At 43.5% G+C, this 22,767-nt stretch overlaps 1 protein-coding gene and 1 long non-coding RNA gene across 2 annotated transcripts in view; one reads left to right on the forward strand and one right to left on the reverse strand.

Annotated features, from left to right (window-relative positions):
- The window catches only part of LOC114587416 (neuronal acetylcholine receptor subunit alpha-7-like), a 115,810-nt gene that overhangs the window by 31,069 nt on the left and 61,974 nt on the right, over nt 1-22,767 (reverse strand). Inside the window, exons 3-8 of the mRNA XM_028711621.2 lie at nt 18,716-18,760; nt 16,166-16,275; nt 14,105-14,184; nt 10,285-10,452; nt 6,358-6,552; nt 5,557-5,643 (exon numbers count right to left, since the gene is read on the reverse strand). Of these exons, the coding sequence (XP_028567454.2) occupies nt 5,557-5,643; nt 6,358-6,552; nt 10,285-10,452; nt 14,105-14,184; nt 16,166-16,275; nt 18,716-18,760 (685 nt within the window). The remainder of the gene's footprint in view (nt 1-5,556; nt 5,644-6,357; nt 6,553-10,284; nt 10,453-14,104; nt 14,185-16,165; nt 16,276-18,715; nt 18,761-22,767) is intronic.
- On the forward strand, nt 5,568-8,960 carry LOC114587417 (uncharacterized). The gene is made up of 2 exons (XR_013391170.1): nt 5,568-5,672; nt 6,379-8,960. It is a non-coding gene; the product is annotated as an uncharacterized LOC114587417 (long non-coding RNA).

A 22,767-nucleotide genomic window follows, 5' to 3' on the forward strand; every position in this document is an offset into this window, starting at 1 on the left:
TTTATCTAAAAGGGGGCTTTGTGACCATTTCTTCACATTCCTTTTTCTTTATTTTGTTTGGCTACCTAAAATATTTAGCACACTGCCACTCCTCAGTTCATGGGGTGACAGTACTGGGGGGGTGGGAAAATCGTAACATTTAGGTTTGAAACAAACAGGTCCACATCAGGAAATCGCTTTAGTAAAACTCTGCAGCCAAAATAGTAGATCTTAACATCCAGAATACCCTACAGAATAAACATGATTTGTATCCTCTTCAGAAAGAGACAAGGAAGGAGAAACGAAAGATGGAGGGACATTATGGAGCCTGGGGACATTATCCTTCTGACTTTTCATAGTGAAGACATTCAGAGCAGGGTTTGTGGCTGGCACAGGAGATCATGTAGGGAGAAGTGATGTCTAAGGTTATGTGGGACTGAGGCAGTGAAGAGATTTCAAGTCAAGCACTAGAGCACCTTTATACTAATATACTGGCTTAATTGGCTATTATGTGCTCCAAAGGGCACAGATCTTGCATCAGGGAGCAGATGTATATTTTATATATATGGTGATAAAATCAACATTTAAAGAGTAGAATTTAAGACAGGCACTGCCAATCATTGTCTGTGCAAACATTCCAGCTTGCCAGATGAAATGATATTACCTGCTTTCCCTCTGCATACTGTAGTGGAGGTTATCCTGACAGCTAATTTTTGGGGGGAATGGGGGCACATGGTGGGAGAACAGAGGGGGAAAGCCCCATTGTGCACACAGAAGGCCTTGTGCACACAGGACCTGTTAGCTGTTAAACACAGGACCTGTTAGCTGTGTTTAAGTTTGCTGTCCGTTTAAATGAGCCGGACCTTTCTCCAACCTTGTATTCAGTTTGTGATTATGCCAAAGTGGGATGTTGCTGTTCAGTGAAATGATCCCCACCCTGGAAAAGTCTATTGGCCTTGTGTTCCTCTAGGCTAGATGCCTTCCTGGTGGCTGCTGTGAGCCTCCCAGGTATGGGAGACATTTCAGCAGGGAGACAAAAATCCAGCAAGCCAGGGAAAGGAACAAAGTACATTTGACCTAGATGGCTGCTTTGCGAGATGCATTTCAAATACATTCGATATGCTCTAATTGTTCAGGCATTACAATTTTTTTGCAGTTATCTAAAGCATTAATGAGGCTTTTTAGAGATACTTTGTCTAAACAGGCAGTCGGATGGCTCTGGGAAAGAGCTAAAACGCTGTGGTTGTGAACTGGGCCCACAACTTTGTTTTGAGATGCTTTCTGAATGATGAATCCATCCTTTTGAATGCCAGATTAGAAGACAGTCGAACTTTGGTTCTCAAACAGAATGCATTCCAGGACTCCATTTGACTCCTGGAACTGTTCTAAAACCAAGACGCAGCTTCCGATTGGCTGCAGGAGCGTCCTGCAGCCAACTGGAAGCCATGGAAGCCTTGTTGGACATTCAGCTTCCGAAAATCGTTCGAAAACCGGAACACTCAGTTCTAGTTTTTGATCATTCGGGAGCCGAAATGTGTGAGTTCCAAGGCATTCAGCAACCAAGGTACTACTGTGTTAGAAGCCAGTTCACTTCACAGTGGATATTTAAATTTCTTCAATATTGCCTTACAGTAGTACCTCGGGTTACATACGCTTCAGGTTACAGACTCCGCTAACCCAGAAATAGTACCTCGGGTTAAGAACTCTGCTTCAGGATGAGAACAGAAATCGTGCTCCAGCGGCGCAGCAGTAGCAGGAGGCCCCATTAGCTAAAGTGGTGCTTCAGGTTAAGAACAGTTTCAGGTTAAGAACGGACCTCCGGAACGAATTAAGTACTTAACCCGAGGTACCACTTATTGTGTATACGCTAGTGAATTCCTGTTGATTTGAGATGTACTGAGTTCTTCTACACAATCCACTTTTCAGAAATTTCCAAATGCTTTTTTGGATAGTTCTGAATTAATTCCAAGAGGTTCAGAATCATTGAGATGGGGCTCTCCCCATTTCTTCACCTCCTTCCATTCTGTTTCACTTACCAGTGCTGTGAAAAAGAGTCTAATTATATAGTAAGTTTCTTTAGAAAAAGATGTTTTAAAAATGAAAGTGAAAATACTTCAGGAATGTGTACATGATTTGATTTAACCATTTTCATTATCTTTGAATTCAAAGAAAATTTTATACAGATGGACTGCATTTGGACACAATGGTAAACTATAGTTTAGCATTATGAGAATGAGCCTCGGGGAATCTGGCTTGCAGGGAGTGCTTCCACTCCACTGAGCACAAGGAGATTAGAAGTTTCCACTTCTGTTTTAGATTCAGCATGCAGTCTCTAAATCATAAACTGTGGTTAATCTTAACTTGAAAAAAGCTAGCCTCAGAAACCATGGTTTGAAGTTGGCTTATTTCAGCTAAGCATAGCAAAGGCTAAGCACATTATGGCTATGTTTGGATGATCAGATCTTGGCTTAATTATAAATTAGGACATGAATAACTTTCATGCAGCTAGGAAGTTGCAGCTAACTGTAGCTTCCCGTTTCTACTGATCTGGGAAACTACGGTTAGTAGCTTCCAGGTAAGCTAGGATATAAAGCCATGATTTAAAACTGACTGATTATCCTAGATTGTTTGGAAGCCATGCATTATGGTTCTTCAGTTCAAACATAATAGGGAGCTATGGTTCACTGTGGTTTCCCTGTTTATTTCCCCGCTTCTATGAAAGGAGAAGCAAAACAGTTCTGTGTGGGTGTGTGACACTTGTTTATATAGTGGCTTGTTAAACTGAGATTTCATCTTCTGAATATGGCCTTAATCCAAGTTCAAATTACATGGCAAGTCAAGCTAAAATGCGAGAATTTCCAAACGCCTCCTTGTGGTCAGGCCAGAGGAGAAGAGTTTGCATGTGAGCCCAAGGCTCACTGTAGTTCTGTTACATCCCAACCAGCCTATGATATCTCACACCACAAAGAGATTACAAAAAAGAATTCTAACTGCTGGGGATTTGGGGGGAAATGCTAATTTAATTCTTATTTGATGTAAATGGTCTTTGGTGGAAACGTCTGGGGCAGAAGTATAACTGGCTTTATAATGAGAGCGGTTAAGATAAGACTTGATCCTTTTTGCAGCTCGGTTGGTTAAAAAACTGCACCCTGCTATATGTAAACATAAGAGCCTTATTAAAAAATCTGTTAGTGGCAGCAAAGGTTTTTACACACCACGGGAAATATAATGAGCCATTGCACCCTAGTAGGTGGCTGAGGAAAGCGTTTGCAGTGGACAGAATGCACAAATTAATCTGAATTAACGTAGCTTTTTACAGAGAAGCGGAAATTGCAATGAACTTTGCAGAGATATGTCCTTAAGAAAAATAACACTGGGAGAATTACTGTACATATTCTCAGTTAATGAAACCTCTGTTGGGTGCTGTACGGTTTTAATAATACAATAATTAATAATTAATGGAGAAGGGGAAAAACACAGGAAGAGAAATAAGGAGGAAGAGAAAGAGGAGGAGGAGAAAGAGGAAAGAGGAAAGGAACCTGTAACCTGAAGGAGCGTCTCCACCCCCATCGTTCTGCCCGGACGCTGAGGTCCAGCGCCGAGGGCCTTCTGGCGGTTCCCTCATTGCGAGAAGCAAAGCTACAGGGAACCAGGCAGAGGGCCTTTTCGGTAGTGGCGCCTGCCCTGTGGAATGCCCTCCCATCAGATGTCAAAACGATAAACAACTACCTGACATTCAGAAGACATCTTAAGGCAGCCCTGTTCAGGGAAGTTTTTAATGTATGATATTTTAGTGGGGTTTTTGGTTTCTATGGAAGCCGCCCAGAGTGGCTGGGGAAACCCAGCCAGATGGGCGGGGTACAAATAATAAATTATTATTATTATTATTATTATAACGTTAGCCTTAGAGAAAAAAGCATCCTTCATCATAGCTGTCAACTTTTCCCTTTTCTTGCAAGGAATCCTATTTGGAATGACCGCTCCCCGCTTAAAACGGGGGGCGCCCTTTGCGTGGATGCGTGCAGCCCCTAGATCTGGAGCGGCTCCAACAGCATAGGCTTGGCCTTGCCTTCCCTCAGGTGGGATACCTGGAGGTCTCCGCCTACCTCAGTCATTTGCCCAATCCCACCTGGGGGAAGCGTTGCCAAGGAGACCAGGCCAGGTAGGGGAGGGACTACCTGCTTCCCTTAAAAAAAGGGAAACGTTGACAGCTATGTCCTTCATACGCACTATATCAAGGCAGCCAGATATCATGAAGTTATTCCCAACCTTCACTTCAGAGATGTTTGCTGGCAAAGGTACTGAAAACCTAATCATTAATATAAAAGGGATTAAATCTTCCATTGGAAAAAAGGGGGAGGGAGAATACTTAGTCACATTCAGGAGTTTGTCTAAATATCTCCCCAATTTGGGTGTATGTGTGAGGGGACTGGGATGGCTTAGGATCCTTCAGAGCCAAGCCACTTTCCCTAATGCTCCAGAACATCCACTTTATGGCTCTTCCACCACCAGAGCGCCAACATCAGCTGGACCAAAACTTCAAAGGTGCTGCTGTGGCAGATGGGAGAGGGAAGCTCCAATATTAGACCTACCTCTCTGGTCCAATCTACAGTATTTGTGTGATTTTACATTTTGCCAGAAGCCCCCCGAGTGGCTGGGGCAACCCAGTCAGATGGGTGGCATAGAAATAATAAAATTCTTATTCTTATCTCATGGTCTCCAGAGACACCCTCCCAGAAATCACAGCATTGCAACTTCAGCAATGCTCTGAAGGCTATGTCCAAAGTACAGTGGTACCTCGGGTTACAGATGCTTCATGTTACAGATGCTTCAGGTTACAGACTCCGCTAACTCGGAAATAGTACTTCAGGCTAGGAACTTTGCTTCAGGATGAGAACAGAAATCGCGCGGCAGCGGCGGGAGGCCCCATTAGCTAAAGTGGTACCTCAGGTTAAGAACAGTTTCAGGTTAAGAACGGACCTCCAGAATGAATTAAGTTCTTAACCCAAGGTACCACTGTATTGGTTCAACATTCAAGTTACCACTCTGTGTCAAAGTTTTTCCAGAGCTGAACTAGCAGGTGAAAACTTAACCTTAGAAGCACTGCAAGAAAGGATGAGGTTTACCATGAACAAAAATTCTCACAAAGACTAATAAAATGGTTCTAACAAACTTTAGTCGTCATCGCCTTCACCCCATTTATTTTCAAGGTACCCACTTGTCCATGTCTATTGCACTCACCTCTGCCCCACTGACAGCCTTAAAGAACTATCTTCCTTCTTTTTTCCCTTCACACAGCCTTCTCACCTTCAGGCATTTTCCCCCTTCATGAGCAGCCAGGAGAACCGCTATTCACAGAAGACGCAACAAGCGATCTGGGGTGTGTGTAGCCCCCGCAAACCGTAATGGCTCCCTCCTCCCTCCTTCACGCGCTAAATAAAGTGAAGACGTTTTCAAGTCTCATTCGTTTCAGCTGGAGAACTAAGGCCATGCTTGTCTCCCTCCAGAGAAACCAAGGGCACTTGAAAGTGCTGCAAATTTGGCTGGGTTGTGAGGCGCCAGTACCCATCGACATACCTATCAAGGGGACGGAATCTGAGGTGGCAGGCATGATCTCAGCAACAAGCAGCATGAAAACCGTGAGAGACAGGAGGACCGTAATACCTGCAATCAAATTGCGAAGGAGACAAAAGGTGAGGCAAGATCTGAATGCTTTCTGTTTCAAAGATTATGAACAGTGAGCGCGTTCCCTTGATTAGGCATGCAATTAAACATTACATATTGATCTCAGAACGTCAACTCGGGAGACCCTAATAAATCAAGGAAGCAGAGAAATATGTGTTGCTAGGCCCAGCAGAACTACAGCTGTTTCATGCAATGCCCATTCTGCCATTGTCATCCTGGCTGCTTTCTTAACCTGCATTTTCCTTAGTTTTGAGTAGGTCGGCCACATGTCGTACTTAACAGAAGACAGTCTTCTATTTTGAGGCACTGTCGGAGGACAGGCCTCTATTTGAAGGCATCCTCTACTTGAGGGCTGTCCAGTCCATGTCTTGTTTAAAGACGAGGAACTGTTTAAAAAATGTAGATCAGAGATCTTGAAGTTGCCCATCAACAGTTGGGCACACCTGCACAGCAGACCGGGCAGGTGCACAAGTCAACTGTTTCCTTCCCCGCTATGGTGACATGTGTTGTCCTTCTGTTTCAACCAGAGTTTCCCAAACGTGGGTCCTCCAGCTGTTTTGGACTACAACTCCCATCATCCTTGACCACTGGTCCTGCTAGCTAGGGATGATGGGAGTTGTAGTCTAGAATCCTACCACCTCTGTGTCCCACTTCTGTCAATGTGTGGAGTAGCTCTAAATTCTCAGCTCTTACCCAAGGATATTTTCTCTCCAGAGTCAGCTGGCAGCAAGAAAACAAGCAACGCTAAGCCTGATATGAGGACGCATGGAATCAGTAAATTCAATCCATAGTAGAGGGTGCGGCGGCGCATTGTCACGGTGTAAGTCACATCTGGATATGGCTCCTTACAGCACTCATAGTACAACTCATTCCTTTTACCTGGGACACCTGCACAGAAGCAAATTTGAAGTAAGAAATGAGGAGAAATATGCTGCATTCTTACAGCCCTTGGCTACGTTAGTAGGTCTATGGTCTGGCTCCTCAATCCCCACTCTCATTTTCCAATAATGTAGGCCATGGATTAGGGTCACAGCTCATCAGCGAAACACCTGGAAAGACTCCAGTTCTGAAATTCCGGGGAACCACTGCCAGTCCATGTAGAGAATACTGACCTACAAGGACTCAGTGTAAGGCAGCTGCATATGTTTCTAATTGGGCTCAATCCAGATGTCACACCAAGTCATGCTTTGCCAACCATAGCTGTGGTATGAACTGATAAATCATGCTTTCTGCTCAGGAAGCAAATCAGAATTACAGTGGTACCTTGGTTCTCGAACGTAATCCATTCCGGAAGTCTGTTCAACTTCCAAAACGTTCCAAAACCAAGGCATGGCTTCTGATTGGCACAAGTGCCCCAGAAACAAAAGCCAACAGCCACATCGGACGTTCGGCTTCTGAAAAATCATCTAAAACCGGAACACTTGCTTCCGGGTTTTTGGCATTTGGGAGCTGATTAGTTTGTCAAGTAAGCCGTTCGAGAACCAAGGTTCCACTGTATTGTGGCTATAGACATGGCTGAAGCCACTAGGCCTTAGAGACATAAGCAGAGGGGAAATGACATCACGGAAACAGCTCTCACTGGGGATTCCCTAACTTACCCTCCCTCCTGCCAATTGCCTGTCTGTAGCCCTGGCCTTGCAGTTACTCTCTTAGGTGCCGACATGGTTGCCAACTCAAAAGTGATTGACGTCACTGGCACTAGCCAATGCAGGCAGACTTCTGCAGTGTCCATGGCCAGAGCATGAGCAAACAATCCCCAGATCCCAGCTAGCTACTTTCCCATGTGGCAGATGGTTGCAGCTGAGAGATCAGGGCTTGCCTGAATCCCATTTAAATTTGCTCCTCCAGGCATCCTTCCTCTATTACAGGAATGCCGGGTGTCCAAATTGTTTGGATGACTTTGAAGGCTTTGCCCTCTAACTGTGCCTTAATGCCTCTTCTCTACTTATTCTCAATAACTCTTGAGGATGTAATAATTCTTAGCATCTTGGGAAATAAGGTGAGAAAGCAAAGCCTGCCGATGGATATTTAGCTCTCTCCTGGGGCTAATGCAACTCTCTACGCATTTCATTTTGTACACATACTGAAAAATCCATACAAATCTATTATCCAGCCTAGGGTGGGGGTGGGGTTGGAATTTGGTGAAAAACACGCCATATGATAATCGTCAACATTTCCAAAGAACTGTCATAAGAAATACAGCATCCATCCCTCCTCTGGCAAATGTCATTATAGGACTATAACATGTAATTGCCCATTCTTTACGCTCTCCATCAGATTCAAGCAACAATCAATGGTTATTATAATGTCCAGTGTGATGGCTTGCACTTTTCAAGCTGTTTAACAGCACAGCGGAGCTGAAATGATTTATACCTTTTTTTTTTTGCTTTAGCATACAACAGATGTTACTTCTGTTTTCCATAGATTCCCTGGCACCTCTCTTGAAAACGTTGGTTCATTTTCGGCGGGGCTGTGGATTGGCCAAGCAAGCCTTAAAGGGGCATGCCTGGAGAGTCTTGCAAGCCTTGGCTGGGTTTGCCGGGCAGCCTGAGCACAAACCCTAAAAGGGCAGGTCTGGGGAAGCTCAGAGCACTGTGCCTTTAAAAGAGCATCCTCTGGAAGAAGCTGCCTAGTTTTGGGGGCCACCTTCCCCAAACGCCAGCCATCGAGGTGAAAATAAAGAATGACGAATGCTCAAACTCCCTTGGCAGGAGCGAGATCTCATAAAATGAGATGTTCCTTTCTTTATCTGAGAAGGCGGTGGCAGCACTGATGATGAGTGTAGGAACAACATTCTGGACTTTTGTTGTCCCTGAAAAAAGGCCTTTGTAGTGGATGCCCTGGGTGCTGCTGCTGCTGCTGCTGGCAGCTTTCCTGACTAGGCCTTGACATCCAACAGGCTCCCCCAGCTCCCCGCAAGCACTCTATAACTCAGCAGAATGTGGGCCTCCAGACCTCTCCAAATCTGGAGGTGGAGAGAGGCTGTGGCGCACGAGGCACCCGGCCACAGCAGGCCCTGCCCCCCCCCCCAGGGCACGCCCCACAGAGGGTTTAGAGATGGGTAGAAGCTGGGTTGGGTTGCACCAGTAGATCTCCTGGTGATGTGCAGTAGATCAGCAAGGTTTGCTGACTCCCAGTTGTACATCATCAGCGGCAACAAAATGACTCTCCCTCAAACCTCCGAAATCAGAAGGCTAAGCAGAGGTTGGCTTCTGTGCAAGAGGACTGTGAGATCAGCTCAGCTCTCATACGTATTCAGAGGCACCCTGCTCTTTAATTCTAACTGTTATGGTTTGTGTTTTTTTCACCTGGCTCCAGCTGGTGGTCTAGTTAAAGAAGAAATCAATGTTGATCAGACCATCCTGAAGTCTGTCCACTGCTGCGGATTACTGGGAGGCAGAGGGCGAGGCAGTGTTAGAGTGAGGCTGATGCAGCACAAACACATCAGCAGAACCCATCTGGCGGATGTTCACCACATTGACCTTGTTGCCATTTCTCCATCCCGGTAAGCCGCAGAGGCATTGGGGATGGGAGATCAGGTATGTGTTAGAATTCCTGCTCTATGATTGCAGTCATGGTGTTGTTGTCTTTCACATGACGGTATATGTTTTGACTCCACAGAGTGGGAAGTGATGAAGACAGGATGTTTGTGTTACTGTGTTCTGTGAAGTGGGACTATTGTCCTTTGTTCTTTTCCTCTTTGCTGTCTGATGCTAGAGAGAGAGGGAGCCATGTTGCAGTGCTCCGTGTGTGCTTATGTGTAAATAAAGTAGAGTAGCCAAAATGCTGAGTTGCTGAGGTCTGTCACACAAGCCATGCGCAAACTCTGCGGATCCTTAAGTGTGCCCGTGTCAGTGGGCATCGGTTGCTGTGATGTTCAGGCAGAAGAAAGCTTTTGAAGCTCCCGAACAATCGACCAGGAGGGAGGGAACATGCCAGTTGGGCATGTGTCTCTACCAGGGTCCTACTCGAGAGTAGGCTGAACTCCTGGAAGTATGCACCTCCACTTCTTGCTATTGGAGCAACCACTTTGGGGTGCTTTTGGTATCTCTGTTCCAAATAAGAGGCATGCCCAGAGTAAAAAGGTAAAGGGACCCCTGACCATTAGGTCCAGTCTTGGCCGACTCTGGGGTTGCGGCACTCATCTCGCTTTATTGGCCAAGGGAGCCGGCGTACAGCTTCCGGGTCATGTGGCCAGCATGACTAAGCTGCTTCTGGCGAACCAGAGCAGCTCACGGAAATGCCATTTACCTTCCCACTGGAGCGGTACCTATTTATCTACTTGCACTTTGACGTGCTTTCGAACTTCTAGGTTGGCAGGAGCAGGGACCAAGCAACGGGAGCTCACCCCGTCGTGGGGATTCGAACCGCCGACCTTCTGATCGGCAAGTCCTAGGCTCTGTGGTTTAACCCACAGTGCCACCCGGGTCCCTTTAGCAACACACAAAGAGGGCATGAATGTCTGCTGAGTGTTGCTAAACATATGCTCAGAGTGAAGCATACCCCTGCTTGCAATTTTAATTTGGAGTGGGGGAAGACAGTGTGCCTCCATTAACAGAAGTTTAGGGAAGACTGGATTAGATTCACTTGCCTTAGGTTTGTTTAATAAAGCCAGCTTACCCACTAAGTCCCATTCTCCGTTGGATATGTAATTGGAAATATCAGCTTCGAGCATCTGCAGATCAAGCAGCCAGCCATTGTGCGTCCAGGAGCCAAACTTCAGATCACATTTCTGCACATCAAAAGGAAACCAGCGGACATCAATGTAACATGTGCTCTTCAAGATGCCTGTAAGTAATTAGAAACGGGCATGTAAATGTTTCTAAAGGGGGAAAGCAGTGAGATCTTAAAGGCAAGAGTGGAAAGGGAATGAAATTGCAGTCATATCCACCTGTTATCAAGAGTTCAAGGGAGCAGACAGCTTTGAAATGCATTCCAAATTGATCTGCTAACAAACGGTGCCTATAATTCTGCATTTCAGTCATGGTCTTCAGAGGACCATCTGATGAAAAAGCTGATTGAAAATAATAACTGGCGCCTCACAGTTAAGCTGCATGGAGCTTAAGCCTCCAAGAAACAGATCTCAGGTACTTTAGCTGCATTGCATCTACTTTAGGGGCTGTGTGGCGTATCAAACCACCACAAACAAAATGGAGAGCAACAGCAGGATTGCTAGTTGTGGCATCATCCATACAGCCAAGCAGATGTTCTTAATTGTAGTAATGTTTCATGCTTCCCACTGAACTAGGAGGTAGGAAATGTCAAGATGGGCAGCTTTGTGAGGAGAGACTCCTTCATGCTATTCTTATGGACTTGGGCCAGGTTACCTTAAAGATTAAAGGTAAAGGTAAAGGGACCCCTGGCCATTAGGTCCAGTCGTGACCGACTCTGGGGATGCGGCGCTCATCTCGCTTTACTGGCTGAGGGAGCCGGCGTACAGCTTCCGGGTCATGTGGCCAGCATGACTAAGCAGCTTCTGGCGAACCACAGCAGCGCACAGAAACGCCGTTTACCTTCCCACCGGAGCGGTACCTATTTATCTACTTGCACTTTGATGTGCTTTCGAACTGCTAGGTTGGCAGGAGCAGGGACCGAGCAACGGGAGCTCACCCCGTCGCAGGGATTCGAACCGTGGACCTTCTGATCGGCAAGTCCTAGACTCTGTGGTTTAACCCACAGCGCCAACCGCGTCCCTATTCTTAAAGATTACCTCCTCCCATATATGCCACCTGAACCTTAAGATCCTCTTCAAAGGACCTTCTCCATTTGCCTCCAAGTCAGCTGAAGCAATTATCAAGTACAGAGCCTTTTCAGGAGTGGCACTGTTCCTACTGAACAACATTCCAGAGACTCTTGCCTGGCACAAAACTCACCTGACCCTGCTTTATACATGATTGGAGCAGATTCTGGGTAAACACCCACGAATTGGGCATGATCACATGCACTTTGATCAGCTGTGAAAATTGCAACCTGCTCGTAGTCCAACTAAGTTCCATGGATCATACTACTTTTGCAAACTTCTGTTTACTGCCTATCACCAAACGTTCTACAAGTCTGTTTCAAATTACAACTGCAATGCTTCTTCAACAAACAACGACAACAACGACACTTTGGAGCGTGTGCTGACATTCATAAAAGAGCATATAATGGCCATATATTCCCTTGGAATTGATTTCATTTTCTTATAACTTGCTCTCCAGTAAAAACCTGACATCCACCCCCCCTTTTTTGTCTTTGATTTACTTTGCTTTCCTCGAGGGGCTGTCTGCTCTGGCATAAATGATTCATGTGACACTAGTCGAAAGCTATGTAAGGGATTAATATTTATCACGTATTATTTGTCATCTAATTATTTCATGTTCCGCCAGTTAAAATCAGAAGCAGAAAGGAGAGAATAACAAAATGCCTCAAAGGTGCTGTTTGTTGTGCAACTTGTGGTGGTGGACAATTAGCTTGTTTTTGTTAGATAGCCAAGTTTTATTGGCTGTTTCGAATGTGCAGAGACTTGATTACGTTAGACCATTACATGCTAGTGACAGTTGGCCTTTCATCACTTGATTGGCAGGCGGAAGAGAGGTAGGCGAAGCAGCCAGGGACACCCTGGTCTGGTTCCTGGCTTCTTCCTTCCCCACTTCTGAGGTGTCTCCTACCTCAAGCAATGGTGGCAACTTGGCTGAAGGGTCTAGAAGTGGAGGGAAGTCCTGCTCTGACTCTCAGGCTGCATACACACCCAGTGCCAGATTTACGTATAAGCTAAACAAGCTATAGCTTAGGGCCCCCAAAAAATTAAAGGGGGGGGAAACTCAGGTTGTATATTTCCAAAATGTAAGATAAAAAACAAATAAATTAAAACCTACATACAGCAACAGTGCTTTGTGTTGTGTAGGCTCCTCTGATGTAAATAATGGGCCCCACCTGCTCCCTAAAATATCACATATTTTGTTATGTGCAAATGGCTTTAGATACCTATTACGTCCATAAATTGCTATATGGCATATATTCAACACACAAAAACAGCGACAATTTGTTGTTGACAACGGACAGCTGGACATGTAAAGGGCCCCATTGCCTTCAGTAGCTTAGGGCCTCATCAAACCTAAATCTGGCCCTCTACACACCATGCATTGAAGCAAATGTCTTCCCTCGGAAGGATCCTGCAAACTGTAGTTAACTCCTCAAAGAGCTGCTGTGCCCAGTCTCCTTTAACAATCTACAGCTTCCAGGATTCGCTGGCGGGAAGACAAGGGCTCACAGTGATCAAAGAGTGCTTTATGAATGGCATGTAATTATCCGAGATGGAAGAACAGCTTGCCTTAGCCCAATGGAGGAGGAACGGCTCAAGAAACCAACTCCTTTAAAGAGATCAACTCCAATTTGGTCAAAAAACAGAAGAGCAAGGAGTTGGTAAGAGGCTTGTTCTTTGAACTTCTGCACTCTCCCAAATGTCACTTTCGTTTTCAGTACAACTTTTTCCTCAAGTAAGTTTAGCGACAGCCCCACACAGCATATTTATACTCTAGATTGCAATGACAGAATAATCCCCATACATGTTTTCATATGTGGCATATTCACCTCATCTGGTTATCAGCATCACAAAAAGGAACTTCCGAGTGTTAGGTACTTGTCAAGACCTGTCTTTCCTAATACTCTCTCTTTTTTATATACTTTTCAAATTTATACATTTCATTAATTTTACAATCCAGTTACCATTTCAAAACTTGACATCCTTCCCCCTCTTTCTGCGGTTCCTTAAATTTATTTTTTTCACATCTTCTGCAAATCCAAATTCATTTAATTTACTCATTTAATTACCTACTGTAAATATATACTCTTACAAAATTTCAGGTTATTACAATAATCCTGCTAATGTTTTAATCTGTTTACAATTTTTCTGTAAATATTCAATAAACCATTTCCATTGTTTTATAAAGAGTTGTAAACAGATTAAAACATTAGCAGGATTATTTTGAACATCTTTTTCAATTCATTATATATCATTTCCCAGTAAGCTTTAACCTTACTACAAGACTACCACATATGATAAAAAGAACCTTCTTTCTCTTTACGTTTCCAACATTTCTTTGATTTAGATTTATACATTTTTGCCAATTTACTTGGTATTAGATACCAACAATATATCGTTTTCATATAATTTTCTCTTAAACCATAACACGCTGTAAATTTTATATCCAGATTTCACAGTTGTTCCCATGCTTCCATATCTATATTATGACCTATATCTGTTGCCCAGTGTATCAGGATTTTACTTGCTCATCCTTTGTCATTCGTAATACTCTCAGGCACAAACTTCGTTAAAGGTTTGTGCAGTTTTAATTAAAGCATATACTAACAATACAGTTTCATTTAAGCCTTCTAATCCACAGTCACATATATGAATTCCTGATCCAGGCGATAACTCAATATATTAAAAGCCTCTTACCTGGAGGGATATACTGGCAAGATCCCGTATAGTTCACTAGAACATTTGTATGAAACGTTGCATCAAATCTCTCGTCTGCACTACAAAAGACAGCAGAAAAGGTACGTGGGATGTTGTTTACTGGTTGCATTTGTTGCAATGTAAGAGATGCAAAACATTGTAAAAGATGATCCTATTGTTTTTAGTAAGACTTTAAACTGATTGAAGATCTCTGTCGCCATTTTTGTTTTTTTAATGTTTTCCAGTAGAAATATTGGAATAAATAACTCAAAATCATTGGCTACAGGAGGATAAGTCAATGCTGCAAATGACACAATACAGGCTGAACTCTGATCCTTTTAAAATGCATGATTAGCTGTAATTACTTCTTCCACCCTACAAACAGATATACAGTGGACGCTTGGGTTGCAAACGTGATCCGTGAGGGATGCACGGTCACAACCCACAGCGTTCGCAACCTGCGTCTGCGCACTGCGGGTTGCGATTCGGTGCTTCTGTGCATGCGTGACCGCTGAAACCCAGAAGTAACCCGTTTCGGTACTTCCGGGTTTCGGCGGTCCAGAACCTGAAAAAACGCAACCTGAAGCAGCTATAACCCGAGGTATGGCTGTATATCTATTTCTTAATTGCAGGCCACTCATGCAGAATTAGGATTTTATGCATTTTCACATGGTGAATCTGAATTTCACTTCTCCCAAGTGATTAACAATGGGGTTCTGACCAAAAATCAAAAAGATGGCCAACATGGCTGTTCGAAATGGCAATAAAATCCAGATCTATATAAAATTAGGCATAGGGTGCTGAGTGCCAGAATCATGGCAGAAACGGCCAATATAAATCAGTTTAAAAAACAAATCCTCTCCCCTCCAAAAATTTGTCTTAGAATCATAGAATTGTAGAGTTGGAAGGGTCTATGAGGGTCATCTAGTCTAACCCCCTGCAATGCAGGAATCTTTTGCCCAATGTGGGACTCAAACCTACGACCCTGAGTTTAAGAGTCTAGTGCTCTACCAACTGAGCTATCTTGCAGCAGCCATCTTTGTTTAGGGAAGAGGCTCTGCTCAGGAAGGCTCAAATTTGGTACAAAGCACCAGCTGCATTAAACTGCCTTGGCTTCAAAAGGCACTGATTAAACACTGAGGTTTTTAAACCTCAAGTCCCCCTTCAATTCGATGCAGTTATGTTACTATACAAAGGGACATTCAGTTTCGGCACCTGAAATACACAAAATCCAACCTTCAAATCTAATTCTACTCAAACAGCCTACAAACAAGAAGAACCAATTTGCCTACCACTGGTGATGGCCAAAATTGTTTCAGACAGGTACTAGAAGCAGTACTTTTAAAGATTTCCTGTTTAAAGTTTAAAAATTGCAACAAAGAAAGACAAGTCAGCAGCCACTGTATATAAGAAAACGGAGCTATAACCCCCTTTACATTGGCGGCCACTTGGCATTGCTTGAGCTTCTACTTTTTTAGATCAATAATTTTGTACTGCTATATTAACAATGGCTTCTCTATAACTCACCTTGGGAGTCTAAGGACCGAAGGGGGGAACAGCAATGCTTTAAGTAATAAATGAATAAATACAATGGGCTCTAATCCTGACAAAGGCTTCTATGACGTTGACTTGGTTTGCCAGTGTTAGGTCTTGTGCCATTTGCCCGATACCACATACTCCAACGTTACTTTTATTCTACAACGAAGCTTAAGAGCAGGACTCCAATTGAAGGATCGTAAGTTGGAGGGCTTAGTCAACCCAATAAATGAACATTTTGTGGAAACAGGGTGGTTCTCAGCCAAATTACACATGGCAATGAAAATGTAAAATTCCAGTTGCAGCAATGTGTTGGACGCCAAACCACTAAGCATCCTCCTCCTTCCACTCAGTTTGATTTACTTTGATTTGTAAAAGAACAAGGCTCATCACATTGTGCTATCTGATCACGCCTTCTTGCGTAATTGCAATCGTGACCCCAGAGCTTAATAGAGCTATGTCAATTTCCATCAGTTCCTCAACTTGTTCGGGTTTTTAAAACAGCCTCAAACATGCCTTCCTTACCTGTTGTACAGAAGAATGTCTGGCACCCAAATCTGATCAGATGGGAATCTTAAATTCTGAACTCCTGGATATTCATACTGATCCCATGACAAATACGTGTCCATCCAGGACTATGGAAAAAGATGGTTTTGCAATTAAAGATTATAGATGCTGGAAAATCTGCTTTCAAAAATAATTAGTACAATATGAAATAATGCCAATGATAGCAGGCAAGGGTTATCATTGATGGGGCACAATGGTACTACCTCTTCTAAATTTTCTTCCGCAGATTCTCCTCGGCGGTGATCTCAAGTCTGTGTTTCATCTGCCATGTCTTTGCCTGCCCTTCCTCCCTCTGGGGCCAGAATATTTCAGCCAACAGCAGGCAGCCAACAGAATATTTCTGTCTGCCCACAATACCCCCTGACATTAGAAAAGCTCAGCAAATCCATGTCAGATGTTTCACCGCCACCACCAAACAGCGCATGACAGTGATAGATCCATTTGTTTAAACCCATGCCTGCCCCCAAACACTTACAAAACAGGGGGAAATCCAGTGTTCTGTACAAAAATAACACGAGTGGAGCTGAAACTTTCCCCTCAGTGCCGGATTAAGCCCTGTGGAGGCCCCTAGGCAGTCAATAATTTGGGGGTACCCAAATTATCTTCCAATATGTTTTTGATTTGACCAACCAGCAATTTTAACAAACCAATTTCAAGATCAATTCAATGCTATTTTGATATGTTATCGCGGGACCCCTAGAAGGTGTGGGGCCCATAGGCTAGGGCCTACTCTACCTATTTGGTAATCTGGCACTGTTTCCCCTGTACTGTTTCCCCTACTCCTCACCAGTCTCTCTCCCAGTATAATTTCCTATGCATTTAGCTCCGATACCAGAAGTGATCCTGACAGGGATGAACACACTTTAGGAAACTGAGAGACTAAGCAGGCTGTGTGCAGAGGGTTAGCTCTCTTGACCTGTGTACTTTTTCGCTTTCTATGTGATTGGGGGCTGATCTGGATTCAGCAAATCTGCCACTATCACAGGTGGTTTGAGCTTGAGTGCCAATACAGCCAGCTGTAGAGTTGGTCCGAGGCAAGTGGAGCTGTCCATCTCTGCCTCTTCTACTCTCCCTAAGCACAAGTTTTCCCAACATAGGGTTGTGCCAGTGCCTTACATTTGGAGCTGTGAAAGACCACCACCCGACATGCAAAGGGACTTTTGTTCACTACTCATGAACCACATGGAACAAGTCCTCTATATTGTAGGGAAATTAGAGGTACGACAGCCACCAAATATGGGAGTCACGTGATCAGCTCTCCCTTCCCCTGGTGTTAATAGCCAGTGCAGCCTCCCCCAGCCTGGTGCCCTCCAGACATTTTGGTCTAAACGGCCCATTAACCCCTGCTAAAACATTCTGGTTGGGGCTGATGGGAGCTATAGTCCAAAGTGTCTGGACAGCACTAGATTTGGGAAGCCAGGTCTAGTAGAACATATCAGTGTTCTGCATCATCATCATCATCATCATTATTATTATTATTATTATTATTATTATTTCACAACATCCCTTTCTGCATTTCACTGCCTCTGCTCTGTATCAGTAGCTGCTGCTGGCAGGAGGGAATAGTAACATAGGAAGGTAAAATGTGGTGGTGTTTATTATTATTTACTATACATATGTAGCTGCCCATCAGTGAACATTCCCCATAAAGCTCACAACAAAATATTAAGAACTCAGTATACCACAATAATTTTAAAAAACTGTAGTAAACAATTTATAAAACCCTTGGACAGAAGCTGGCTCAAGTAATTCACGGCCAGGATTTATGGTAAAACATAGTTGAATAAAAAGATCTTCACCTGGTACCGAAAATACCATATAAAAAGGCACCAGGCAGGCCTCTCTAGGGAGGCTGTTCCATACCTGAGGTGCCACCACCAAAAATGCCCTTTCCTTGATAGGTATCAAGAAAAGGGTCTTTTGAGAGCCAGTGTGGTGTAGTGGTTAAGAGCGGTGGACTCGTAATCTGGTGAACCGGGTTCGCGTCTCCGCTCCTCCACATGCAGCTGCTGGGTGACCTTGGGCCAGTCACACTTCTCTGAAGTCTCTCAGCCCCACTCACCTCACAGAGTGTTTGTTGTGGGGGAGGAAGGGAAAGGAGATTGTTAGCCGCTTTGAGACTCCTGAAGGGGAGTGAAAGGCGGGATATCAAATCCAAACTCTTCTTCTTCTTCTTCAGTAGTGGCACCTCAGGTATATAACTATATAAATTCATATTACAAAGGGGGGGTCGAAACTTGCATCTACAATTTTCAACAGCAGTATAGAATTTGCCTCACGTTTAGTTTGGCTCAAAACTTCATGTGGAAATGAGTTACTCGGTGTTTTGACATCTGATAAGATCAAATCAGAATTTAATTCTATTTTTTAAAAAGCACAACAACATTCCACAATTCATTTTCTTCTCCGTTCTCTTTTTTTCTCCATATGAAACACCTTTCTCTGGAAAATCATTACTTTTAACAACCTGTCACATAGTTTATGTTGATTAATGGCAAAATTACTTACCATCTGTAGCCAAGCATTTGTTATCAAGACCTGGTTCTTTTCATCCTTGAAGAAAATAAAAGGCGGGAGAGGGGAATGATGAAAATAAACAGTTTTTGTCAAAGTATGAATAATTTTATTTATATTTTATCCATGTTAGTTCTTGGAAAGATAACCAAACACACATACACCCAGTGAGTAGAATTTAGAATCATCATGGCCAGCTTCTGGCATTTAAAAAAGGATTCAGATGATAAATAATTAGTGGTTGCAATTCTTGCACATCCTAATGATATTCATTTGCATTCGTTTGAAGTGGACCAGCATTGCTGTGTCACAGAATCCAGTCGCGAAGTGTTCAGCCAGAGGCCATTACAACATAAAATATTAAAAATAAGAAAAAGAGTGGCAAAATGAAATCAATAGCATAGAGTCCAAATAAAAAAAATATGGACACAATCTAGCCAAAGTTAAGCACCTTTGAGGCCCACTGAGAGAATTAAAAATTGATTTCAAACCTCTGAAATCAATAGGATGTAGAAGTGCTTGACCTCAGTGGAACATGTACTATAATTCTAACACAGAAGTAAAGGTCTGGGCTTAATCCACATTGTCCCATGCATACAGCACAAAGAGTTGAACTATGTGACTCCTCTCCACATTCTTCAGTGATATTGTCCTATAAAGTTTGCATCTAGTGCTGGATTTACGTATAAGCTAAACAAGCTATAGCTTAGGGCCCCACTCTCTTGGGGGCCCCAAAAAATTTAAAGGGGAAAAAAACTGGATGTATATTTCCAAAATATAAGATAAAAAACGAATAAAATAAAACCTACATACAGCAACAGTGTTTTGTGTTGTGTAGGCTCCTATGATGTAAGTAATGGGCCCCGCCTGCTAGCCTGCTCCCTAAAATATCACTGGTTTCAGTTCAACAATTACTGTGATAAAATACATATTTTGTTATGTGCAAATGGCTTTAGATACCTGTTAGGTCCATAAATTACCATATAGCATATATTCAACACAAAAACAGTGACAATTTGTTGTTGACAAAGGACAGCTGGACATATAAAGGGCCCCATTACCTTCAGTAGCTTAGGGCCTCATCAAACCTAAATCCAGTCGTCCTATTTGCATCATAAAATGAATGTCTGACTGTCCTTTAAAATACAGACAAACCTCGGTTGTCAAATGTAAACCATTTTGGAACCCTGTTTGGCTTCTGAAATGTTCGACAACCGAGCCGCAGCTTTTGATTGGTTGCAAGAGCTTCCTGCACTCAAGCGGAAGCCACGGTGGACATTTGGCTTCTGAAAAACATTCAAAAACCGGAGCTGTTCAGGAACCGAGATTTGACTGTACTGTGGTAGATCAAGGGCCACATCCCAAATATGTTACACATCATAGATGGTTGTGGAAATCATGTATGGAAGTCCTAGCTTCTTAATTAAAAATAATTGCTTTTTTTTAAGTGAGCCACAATCCAACCAAAACAATGCACATTTGAAGTCCCAGTGATTTCAGTAGAATGGATTTAAACAAGTACTTGACTCTCCCATTAAAATCAATGGTGCTTAACACTGACTTAATTATGTCATTGTTGGTGGGCACTTCCAGATGGGTGTTATTGTGGGATCAGCGCTTTTCATGCATACAAGGTTTTCTGCAACGTCCACACAATGTCACTGGCATCAAAATGCCAGCCTGCATTGCGGAGAGGTGTTCTTCGGCCAACCGTGGTCCATGAGGTTGGGTATAGCCAGCTTTTATAGGCTGTGGGTGGACTAGAGTGAATCCTGGTCCGGTCCAGTCTGGTCCACTTCCAAGCCCCATCCACCCAGTGGCCAGGGTGGTATTTGCTTTCCCTTTTATATTAATATATTAAAATGTTTTTAAAGATAAAAGGTAAAGGGACCCCTGACCACTAGATCCAGTCGTGGCCAACTCTGGGGTTGCGGCGCTCATCTTGCTTTATTGGCCGAGGGAGCCGGCGTACAGCTTCTGGGTCATGTGGCCAGCATGACTAAGCTGCTTTTGGCGAACCAGAGCAGCGCATGGAAACGCCGTTTACCTTCCCGCCGGAGCGGTACCTATTTATCTACTTGCACTTTGATGTACTTTCGAACTGCTAGGTTGGCAGGAGCTGAGACGAAGCAACGGGAGCTCTCTCCGTTGCAGGGATTCGAATCGCTGACCTTCTGATCGGCAAGCCCTAGGCTCTGTGGTTTAACCCACAGCGCCACCTGTGTCCCTTTTAAAGATAGCTTCCTGAGTTATTTCCACTAGGAGCACAAAGATTTTGCATTTTTAAATTCTGTATCTTCAACTTTCTGGGCTGCATCCAATGTTAGTCATACTCAGAATGGACCAGTTGAAATCAATGGGCATGACTAACCGATCCATTAATTCCAGTGAGTCTACTCTGAGTAATTCTTAGTTGGACACAACCTTCCCCTTGCAGCAGCAGTCATCCATTTTAATACAAAAGCATACCAAATAATGGACTGTTTTTCCAATTCCAACTTTGGGGAAACTTTGAAGTCCATGTGAGCTTATTCTCATGTCCAATTCCTTTTGTTTTATTAAGCATTGATTCACCGTGGCATCACTTTCATTTATAATGCAAGCATAACTCAAAAGGTTTATGTACGCCTGTTTTAGCTGCTAATAATCTGACATTTTACAACAAAATCCTTTTAAGAATTTCCCCTCGCCTTCCTCCTTATTTAGTAAGATCTCCATCTTTGAGAAAATGGAAGATCATGTATCCTTGCGAATAACAGCTTCACTGGAGCAGGGTAACTGCAGACCACAACACCCTGGGATATTGGCTCAGCTTTCACTGAGGTGGTTAACTTAGATCTGAGCTTTACCAATATTCAGATTTCAGGTAGGCCTTGCAGGGCGAGCCCAAAAAACTTGGTTTCCTAAGGCAGAAAAGGAAACACTGTCCTTCTAGTCAAGGTGCTGAGCAGTCAAATCTGGCCAAGTTATTTTGACACTTGAGGCAGAAAATCCCAAAATGTTCTTCCCCTAGGAGTAACAATACCACAGGAATAAATCAAACAACACAAAGCCAAAACCAGTTCACTCTGCCAAATGGTAGAATTGGGTCCTTTCAAATAAACAAATGCTCCTCAATGAAAACTAAACAAATCCTTGCACTCAGACCCTCCAAGTGTCCCCATTTTTCATAGAATCATAGAGTTGGAATAGACCACAAGGGCCATCGAGTCCAACCCCCTGCCAAGCAGGAAACACCATCAGAGCACTCCTGACATATGATTGTCAAGCCTCTGCTTAAAGACTTCCAAAGGTCTTTAAGCAGACCTCAGGGACAGTCCTGGATTTACAGACGCTATCCTGGTTTCTGATTTGATCCTGGAATGTCCCGCTTTCCTTAGGACACCCCTATTTTCATCAGAAAAATGTTGGAGGGTTTAGAGTTATCAAACATCTGAGCCATCTGAAGGCAGCCCTGTACAGGGAAGTTTTTTAATGTTTAATGTTTCATTATGTTTTTATATATGTTGGAAGTAGCCCAGAGCGGCTGGGGCAACCCAGTAAGATGTGTGGGGTATAAATAGTAAAACATATTTATTTATTTATTTATTTATTTATTTATTTATTTATTATGTACTGTATGTATGTATGCATGCATGCACGCATGTATTTATTTCTACTATTGAATAGGGTGTCCCTATTTTCATCAGAGAAATGTTGGGGGGTATGTGCACATAGAAATTGAGCATACTGGGGAGAAGGATTATCTCTCTGCTCTCCTCCCATCCAGCCCCTTTGCCCTCTTTCTTTGCTTAACATTCAGCTTGAAGAAGACTTCTGATGAACTTGAAACCTTCTCACTACTTTTGGCTAGAGTGTCTACATTGGACACCATACTTCAAAGCACATTCAAAGTACAGTGGTTAAGAACTTAATTCGTTCCAGAGGTCCATTCTTAACCCGAAACTGTTCTTAACCTGAGGTACCACTTTAGCTAATGGGGCCTCCTGCTGCCACCACACCGCCAGCATGCGATTTCTGTTCTCATCCTGAGGTAAAGTTCTTAA

This window comes from Podarcis muralis, chromosome 17 (assembly GCF_964188315.1).
Source record: "Podarcis muralis chromosome 17, rPodMur119.hap1.1, whole genome shotgun sequence".
In the NCBI taxonomy this organism is placed as follows: Eukaryota; Metazoa; Chordata; class Lepidosauria; order Squamata; family Lacertidae; genus Podarcis; species Podarcis muralis.